This window comes from Brassica oleracea, chromosome C6, assembly GCF_000695525.1.
Source record: "Brassica oleracea var. oleracea cultivar TO1000 chromosome C6, BOL, whole genome shotgun sequence".
Taxonomy (NCBI): Eukaryota; Viridiplantae; Streptophyta; class Magnoliopsida; order Brassicales; family Brassicaceae; genus Brassica; species Brassica oleracea.
This window is the reverse complement of record NC_027753.1, coordinates 22045470-22054855: the sequence shown is the minus strand read 5'-3', so window position 1 is coordinate 22054855 and position 9386 is coordinate 22045470. Positions and strand designations below refer to the sequence as shown.

General features: G+C 36.0%; 2 protein-coding genes across 2 annotated transcripts; one reads left to right on the top strand and one right to left on the bottom strand.

The window, feature by feature from the left end:
* Window positions 1–2444: 2444 nt before the first annotated feature.
* On the top strand, window positions 2445–5520 carry LOC106301011 (citrate synthase 2, peroxisomal-like). The gene is made up of 12 exons (XM_013737312.1): window positions 2445–2720; window positions 2805–2985; window positions 3091–3176; window positions 3509–3613; window positions 3710–3772; window positions 3859–3968; window positions 4065–4184; window positions 4261–4410; window positions 4503–4623; window positions 4704–4801; window positions 4887–5010; window positions 5160–5520. Exons 1-12 carry the CDS (start codon window positions 2487–2489, stop codon window positions 5289–5291), a joined length of 1524 nt encoding a protein of 507 aa, XP_013592766.1. The 5' UTR covers window positions 2445–2486; the 3' UTR covers window positions 5292–5520.
* Window positions 5521–7825: 2305 nt separating this feature from the next.
* LOC106297740 (beta-galactosidase 15-like) lies at window positions 7826–9370 on the bottom strand. Its single transcript, XM_013733921.1, has 5 exons — window positions 9119–9370; window positions 8932–9041; window positions 8611–8832; window positions 8313–8524; window positions 7826–8213 (listed from the first exon to the last, which is right to left on the bottom strand). The coding sequence occupies exons 1-5, from the start codon at window positions 9327–9329 to the stop codon at window positions 7826–7828; spliced, it is 1143 nt and encodes a 380-aa protein (XP_013589375.1). The 5' UTR covers window positions 9330–9370.
* Between the last annotated feature and the right edge of the window lie 16 nt (window positions 9371–9386).

Here is a 9386-nt window from a genome sequence, read left to right as displayed (position 1 = left end):
ATATATATATATATATATATATATATATATATTTTTTTTTTAAATTAAAAGATATCAAATTATATTATGATTTAAGTAGTTAAAAGATTATATATTAGCATTAAAGAAATACATTTAATAAAAAATTTAAATGATGATCCATATTAAAATATCACACATGAATCAAGATGAGTTTGTTAACCAATCCGGGTTTTTAGGAGTTGATGTTATATTATGAATGATATATTATTAATCCATATTATTAGTAATAAATGAATGATAACTGATTTCTAGTGAGAATCTATTTTTAAAAAAAATCACACATAAATCAAGGTTGTGACTTCTGTTTTAATATATAAGATTGCATTTACTCTAATACATCACATATAGACTAGATGCATGTAAAGAATCATGCTTACTTCCGCCAGCTCAAGTCTCTAGATTAAAAGCTAAACTAGATGCATGTTTAGAATCATTTAACTGATGGGTTATAAGCTCTAAATAAAAGCCTTGTCAAAGAAACTGACAACTAGGGAATACAACTTCTAATGTAAAATAATCAAGTGGGTTTGATCTTCGGCCGGTTCAGTTCGGTTCTCAAAATAAACTTGTCAGAAAATAAACTAGTTATGTTCAGGACGGTTCTCAAAATATGGTCCAATAATAAATTGGTTTTACCTCTTTTTTTTTTTAATATATAACATTTTAAAAGTTTAATATATAATTTTTTTTTGATTCTAGGATTATCACAACGACAATTATCTCAAATATCATTTTTTAAATTTTTTGTCACAAAAACAGCCGTAAAAAAAAGAAAATGACCAAAATAACTAAAGCCTCTCAGAGCCACTCGCTAATGTTACACTTGTGATCTCCTAGAGAAGTAGTCTTCACTGCCTTGCCGCGCTAAAGTTGATTTAGGTGTTGTTCGTTTCTTCATTTCGTCCATGCATCCAGAATTCCAGATGAATCATCTGAATGCAGCTATGTTCGTTTTTTAACTTGCATCTGCATTCACATGGACTTGTTAATAAAATAACTAAAATATATATTTTTATGTTTCGGCGGAAAAATAGTATTTTCACGGTTTGGGCGGAAAATACGTTTTTATGGGTTTGGCAGAAAATACGTTTTGTCGGTTTTGGCGGAAAAAATATGTTTGCGGATTTGGCGGAAAATGTGTTTTTGACGAAAAAGTGCGTTTTGCGGGTTTGGCAAGAAAAGTTTTTTTTTCGCGATTTTGGCGGGAAAATGCATTTTGCGGTTTTGGCAGAAAATATGCTTTTTTGCGTTTTTTACGGGAGAAGTGCATTTTTGCGTTTTTGGCGGAAAATATTTTTTTTTTGCAGTTTCGGTGGGAAAATGTGTTTTTCTGGTTTTGGCGAAAAAATTGCGTTTTCCCGGTTTTGGCGGGAAAATGCGTTTTTCCGGTTTTGGCGGGAACGTACGTTTTTCCGGTTTTGGCGGGAACGTACGTTTTTCCGGTTTCGGCGGGAACATGCGGTTTTTCGGTTTAAGCGTGAACATGCGTTTTTTTCGGTTTCGGCGGGAAAATGCGTTTTTCGTTTTCGGCGGGAAAATACGTTTTCCCGGTATTGGCGGGAAAATGTAAATGCGTTTTTCCGGTTTTGGCGGCAAAATGCGTTTTTCCGGTTTTGGCGGGAACATGTGTTTTTTCGGTTTCAGCGGCAAAATGCTTTTTTCGGTTTCGGCGCAAATATGCGTATTTCCGGTTTTGGTGCGAACATGCGTATTTCCGGTTTTAGCGCGAACATGTGTTTTTCCGGTTTTGGCGGAAAAATGCGTTTTTCGGTTTCGCGGGAAAATGCGTTTTTCCGGTTTCGGCGGGAAAATGTGATTTTCCGGTTTCGGCGGAAAAATGCGTATTCCGGTTTTGGCGAGAAAATGNACTGGTTTGACCGAAAAATGTGTTTTTATGGAAATATGCGTTTTACGGTTTTTTTGAGGAAAAACGCGTTTTGCGGTTTTGGCGGGAAAGTGTGTTTTTCAGTTTTGCGGGAAAATATATTTTTCGGTTATGACGGAAAAATGTATTTGCAAAAAATAGAATTTACGGTTTGAAAATAATATTTTGATTTTAAAAAGTCATTTTTGTCGTTTATAGTTTTGGACTGAACTAGATGGATCTTCGTACAGATGCACCATCAAAACTTACCTTCATTTTTTAAGATGAGTTTTTAAAAATTCAGCTGGGTGATCTATCTGGATGTAGCATTATAATTCATAAAACAAACATTGATTTGCATCTTCACTGAGATAGATGACCTGACTATAGGAAAGTTTAAATCCATCCCATGAGGATAAAATCAGACAGATAAGCATCTTGGACTTTCTATTTTAAGATTAAAAGAATACCAACCGTCGATCCAATCTTTATTCTCATCTCACCGTTGATCTTCGGATAAACCCGGATACCCGAAATATATCCCGAAGAAAGTTTCTTCTTTGCTTATTTTTTTCGAATTCTGATATTTGTCGAGGTGAAAATGGAGATTTCTGCGAGAAGATTGGCCGTTATCACTGCGCACTTGGCGGTACCTGATCCCGTCGGATCGATCCAGGTGTTGCCGCCGGCGATCGAGCCATGGTGCACATCGAGTGCTTTACCACCGCATGGATCGCTCAAGGGAAGCTTAACGATCGTTGATGAGCGCACGGGGAAGAGATATCAGGTCCCAGTTTCAGAGGATGGTACCGTTAAAGCCGTTGATCTCAAGAAGGTATTCTAATCTCTGAATCGAATCCTAAAATCGATCTGACAATGAATTTGATTTCGAATTATTTTACATGTTTGGTGGGTGCAGATTACGACGGGGAAGGATGACAAGGGGCTTAAGTTGTACGATCCAGGTTACTTGAACACGGCTCCTGTTCGGTCTTCGATCTCTTACATCGATGGAGATGAAGGGATCCTACGTTATCGTGGGTACCCAATAGAAGAGTTGGCTGAGAGCAGCACTTTCATTGAGGTTTCTTATCTCCTCAGTAAGTCTCATCTTGTGGCTTCTTGTTTCATGTTGCTGCTGCTGCTGCTGCTTGTAGCAAATGTTTGATCATAGTCTTTGATAAAGTAATCATCTTTGGTGGCAGTGTATGGGAATCTGCCTTCTCAAAGTCAGCTAGCTGATTGGGAGTTCACCATTTCTCAACATTCTGCTGTCCCACAAGGAGTATTGGTATATTTTCTACTCTTTCCTTCTTCATAAGTTCGAAACCTTCTTTCTATTCAATATTAACAGAGAGGGATTTTTAAAATGATTTTTTTCCAGTTTAAATTGTTCTTTCCTGCAAACCATGCTTATCTGTTGCGATGTCAATGTGTATTATGATGAGTGACTGTCTAACCACATAACACTAGTATTGGAAGCAACATGTATTGTTGAACAAGGGTCTTCTATTTTTTTTTCGTTTTTGGAACTATTGAGCATTTGGATATCGGATGATTATTATTGGCGCTAGTAAAATAATAGCGATGTCGATCTGGGATTATTTATGAATGACCTCGCAGGAAATCATACAGTCCATGCCGCATGATGCGCACCCAATGGGCGTTCTTGTGAGTGCAATGAGCGCACTTTCCATCTTTCATCCTGATGCCAACCCTGCTCTTAGGGTAAGCTTTACAGTCCTGTTTTTTCTTTATGTATTGTTTACATGTATTTTCCTGAAAATTCAAATCCCGTACGCTCTCTACTCCATTTGTTTGTAGGGCCAAGATATTTACAAGTCAAAACAAGTTCGTGATAAACAGATTGTTCGTATTCTTGGAAAGGTATTGTTGTGTCTATTGCCTTAATGTATAACCAGGCTTTCAATATGTGAACAAGGTTTTGTACGTGTAATATAACGTGTTTGCAGGCTCCAACAATTGCAGCGGCTGCTTATTTGAGGATGGCAGGCAGGCCTCCTGTTCTTCCTTCTGGGAACCTTTCTTATGCTGAGAATTTCCTCTATATGCTGGATTCAATGTACTTCCGCCATCTATCATCCCTATATATTTTGTCTAGACACTTGAGTCTGTAGATGATAGTTAGAAATATTCTTTCATTTTCCACTGATCTCAGGGGCAATACGTCTTACAAGCCTAATCCTCGTCTAGCTCGAGTGCTAGACATCCTCTTCATATTGCATGCTGAACATGAAATGAACTGCTCCACTGCTGCTGCTCGGCATCTTGCCTCTAGGTACTTACCTACCACTGATTAGAGATTCTTTGAGTCTTCTATGCGGTTGTTTGAATATGTAATGTGTTTCTGGCAGTGGTGTTGATGTGTACACCGCTGTTGCGGGAGCTGTTGGAGCCCTATACGGTCCTCTTCATGGCGGTGCGAACGAGGCTGTCCTTAAGATGTTAGCAGAGATTGGCAGTGTTGAAAACATTCCAGAGTTCATCGAAGGGGTGAAGAACAGGTAAACTCTATTCTATTCTAGCTAAAGACCAATGCTCTAAGACTGTGATGAGCAATGCCACTAATATTAAGTTCCTTTTTGCATATCCTCAGAAAGAGGAAGATGTCTGGTTTTGGACATCGTGTTTACAAAAACTACGACCCGAGAGCAAAAGTCATTAAGAAACTGGCGGATGAAGTGTTCTCCATCGTTGGAAGGGATCCTCTGATCGAGGTACGTTAGAGATCCTTTTTGTATTATAAATATATAAAGATTGTGGTTTAAACAAAGTTTTGTATGTATGATGTTTTCAGGTAGCAGTTGCTCTAGAGAAGGCGGCACTCTCTGATGAATATTTTGTGAAGAGAAAGCTTTATCCAAATGTGGATTTCTACTCTGGATTAATCTATAGGTAGCCATATTTTACCAAAACAAAAAGGTCTTTCATATAAGCTTCTGTACCTGAATCTGATGTGTTTGGTAAATGAATTGGACAGGGCAATGGGATTCCCACCAGAATTCTTCACAGTCCTGTTTGCAGTCCCGCGTATGGCTGGATATTTGTCACACTGGCGGGAGTCTTTAGATGATCCTGACACTAAGATCATGAGACCCCAACAGGTAAGTGCACTCTTTGTTAGAAATCGATGACATAAAAGGGTTTTGGCTCATTGGTTATTTATACATGCACTCTGATAGATGAGTGATTTAAAAATAGGTGTTGTATTTTCCTGTTTGGCTCATCATGGGTTACTGATTGTATTGTGTAGGCCTACACTGGGGTGTGGCTAAGGCATTACGAGCCGGTGAGAGAAAGAACGTTGTCAAGTGATTCGGATAAGTTGGGTCAAGTTTCGATTTCGAATGCATCAAGAAGGCGTTTATCTGGCTCTGCACTTTAGTCTCAAGCTCTCAATCTTTACTACATACGAATAAACCAATTGGGTGACACCTCTGGGCAAACGAGAGGGACTCTTCTCAACAATCTCTGTTGTTTTCTTTCTCCTCTTATTATTTTTTATTCAACATGCACCCTCAATAATCCACTTACTATTGGTTGTCTGGTATTTTATATGATGATTTTAAACATATTTTGTACTGGTTCCGTAATAATAGTCTACTAGGATGATAGCTGGGGAATGAGTTTATATGAATAATTTTTGAAAGGGTGAAACAATTGCGGCAGGTGAGTTGCAACCTAAAACATAAAATGATTCTGCACCAAATAAGGCTACATCGTATCTAAACGCTTTCAATAATTTTTTAATGTTTCGGTGGATTAATCAAAATTCGATCTGATCCCTTTCAATCGATCAAAGCAATCCCACAATTCTCCTCTTTCGATTCAAGATGAAGTTTCATATACAGTGATTCCTCTAAAACTCCGACAACAGTTACTCGATAGCTCAAGCTCCAAGGACTTCAAAAGCCGAGCAGTACTTCGTCACTGACGATCCGAGAACTGACAGAACCAAAGATTATGCCTTTCAAGCTGATATATATAAACCAATAGCAGGTTTGTCTTCCAGATTTATATGTGCTGCTGTAATTTGATGGAATTTTTGGTGTACTTAGATTAGTTTATTATTCAAAGTTCTTCTTCAACTTTGAATCATACACAACTAAAAATAATACATTAATATAATTTATTTCTGCGAAAATTATAGAAAACATAAACAAATTATTCAGAAAAAAAAAACACAAATGAATTATGAAATGAAAAATATCATGTATCCCATACAATTAAGTCTTACTGTCAACTTAGTTGCAGCAGGCTGTTGGTGGAATCTCATAAGTCAAGTGTATTTTTGTCTAGGCGAAGATGGTATCTTTTTCTAGTCGTCCTTGTGTATCCCAGATGCGTGAATTAGTTTGAAACTATTAATCTCAAACCATTCTCCTTGATTCATGATAATTAAACCATGATCATTTACAGTTCCATAAGAAGTTGCTTTAGATTGTTACCCCCTGATAAAAAAAAACCATATTAAGTTAACAACAAAATAGGAAAAAAACGTATAAATTCTTATACTATTGTTGTGTAACTTACTTTCTCATCGCTTGGTATCGCAATTTTGAATTAGGTTGGTGTGATACTATAGAAATGAATCTAGTTTGATATATCTATACATCGACGTAGAGTTGATTTGGAACGAATATTGTGTTGCCAATTTTCTAACATTCACGCTACTAATGTTTAGCAAATTTGAAAGCACAAACCCCTCACTTTCTTCCTCTTTTTCTTATTCACATTCTAGGACTCACTTCCCCCACATCCTATGTATTTGACATGGAAAGAAGCACCCTTTTTTTTTTTTTGCTGCTGTCTCATACACGCCATCGTCAGTTAGTAAAAATGATCGGAGAAAATGAATAGAAATGAAATGCAATGCAATATATATTATATTTATATTATTCCATCTGATCAGCACAACGACTACCATCATCACCAGTTGTTTCATCGTTGCCACAACCTTCTCTCCACCGCCGTCGTCACCCATGTCTCTTTATCCCACTGTCTCATTTTCTTCTGCACCTTTTGTGGTGGTTTCTTTTCCTCCTCCATCAACTCCGGCACCAGCTCTTCTGCAAATCATATATATCTTCTCATTCGTCTCCTCATTCTTCTCCTTAATTACTCCATCGGCTTTACGTCATGTCGCTCAGTTGCAGTGTGTTATGTGTAGTGTTTCATTCTGTTTGACGAAGTAGAATAGAAATGTGGCTGCACACTAAATAAACATTTGGTATGTTTTGTTGATGTATCATTGTTATGAATCTCTTGGTTTGTACTTATTATCAAGCTAAGCATTTACAAATGATAACATAATATAGTTATATTATTAAAAATCAAAGATGGCCAAAAAGCATTGAACCATTAAACTATACATTGGACTAGTGCGAACTATACTATTTATAGAGGGTCTAATATACTATTTAAGATATAGTCTTATATACTTCAAGTATTTATATACTATTTCTTTAAAATAAAACACTCTGTTACGCTTTCAAATTTGATATTTTTTTCTCTATCATTTTGTGTGATTGGTTGTAAGCTCACGATTTTATTTAATAAGAAAATAAAAATAAAAAAATGTCTCAATAAGAATTGAACTCGTGTATCTTATTACACTAAAACTATTTATTTACCAACTGAGCTAACACGGTTTAGTCATTGTTATATATTAAAAAGAAAAATAATAAATATTGAAGGGAACAATTATTCAATTTTTCAGAGAGAGTGATGATGGCGGAGAAGAAATGACCATGAATGTTTTGGGAAAAGAAGATGACCGTGTAAAATGTATATAAGAATGTGTTCTTTTATTGAATAAAACAACCACAAATAAAGATTAAAAAGACTTAAATCTTTGTAAAACAATATAGCATAATTTGAAAATATGATAAAGAAAACACCATAAATTTAGAAAAACATTTAGCAGATAACTTCGACAGCGAGCTTTCTAGCAGCACCACTGCAATCTGGTTCTCCAAACTTTTTCGTAGAGACATCAATGGAACACTTCTCTTTTCCAACACATTCTTGTGTGAGAATATCAACTGTGTTGTTACTTGATTCACAAGTTCCTTTTTCAAAAGATCCACAATTGCCATATGGGTTACCAAATGATGCAAATTTGACGGCAGAAATGGGTTTTCTATCGCATGAAAGCTCAATAATTTTATTCTCATAGACGTTAGCACATACACTTCCCACTCTAGTAGTTTGGAAACTGACAAGCGATGGATTTCCTCCCATCTCCTCAAACAAAACTAGTGTGTTATCTCCTTCTCCATTTAAGAAAGAACGAGGAACATGGTACCTGTTCAAAAAAGAACAAAGCAAAAATCCTAGTAAAGATTTCTCTGGTTTAATATTAAAATATTTGATTCTAGAACCTAATAAGATGTGGAAAATGTACCATCTTTGTGTGGGTTCTCCACAATTGGTTAGACATTTTTCAGCATGATAAGCTCCTCTATAATTACATTTTGCATCACAACCATTTTCGCTTGAAATGAATGCCGGCCAAAAACGTCCAATGTTGTTTCCATTAACCCAAGCTGTACCTTTTCCAAGTCCCATAAGATCGACAACAACAGGATCATTTCCCAAGGGAGCCTTGAATGTAGCCTGAAAAACAAAATGGAATGATGTGATTTGATATTAAATCAACAAATGTTTGGTTTGTTATCTTATAGATAATAATATCTCTTTACCTTATACCAAGTCATGCTTCGGTTAAACGGTACACTTTCAACTGACCATTTAGACATTGATTCCGTTCTAAAGAATTGGTTCTCAAACCCATTTAAACCGGTTTTATAGCTCCATTTATGAGCAGACAAGTCCTTAACTATAGTTTCATCACCATTTCTTCCAGTAATAAAAATGGGTCCAGTGATTCCAGCTGGCTTACTTTCAAAAAAAGCACCATAGTTCTATAAAAACAAATTGACAATTTTTTACTTTTCAGTTAAAATTAAAAAGAGTTTTAACTTTTAAAAAAATACAAGATAAAATAATATCTAAGAACTTACGGCAAGTCCCACAGTTATGCTAAGAAGAGCAATGACATTACGACCAGACTTAAACTTCACATCTTTCTCAAATACATAGTTAAATTTTCCATTCTCAGCGTGTTGATTACCTAAAAATATAAATCAAAAACTTTTTTGGTAAGTTGGTGTTATTGAGATTTGTAAAGCATATATATGAGTTATTTACCAATATGTTTTCCATTGACAAAAGCGTGAAGGGCATGAGCAGTACTGTTGACGCGAAGAGACATGCTTTTACCCAAAAATAGATCTCGTTTTTTAAACTTAACAGTAGTCATGTACCATAGATAATCACTTTGGTCATTGGTTACTACTTTCTGATCAAATAGTTGTGTCTGTGTAGATTCTCCTTTTCCTTTCAAAAGGAAGTTGTCCATGTTCTCTGGTCTCCATGACCATTTAAGAGTTGAAGGGGTATCCTCAGCTTCATTTGG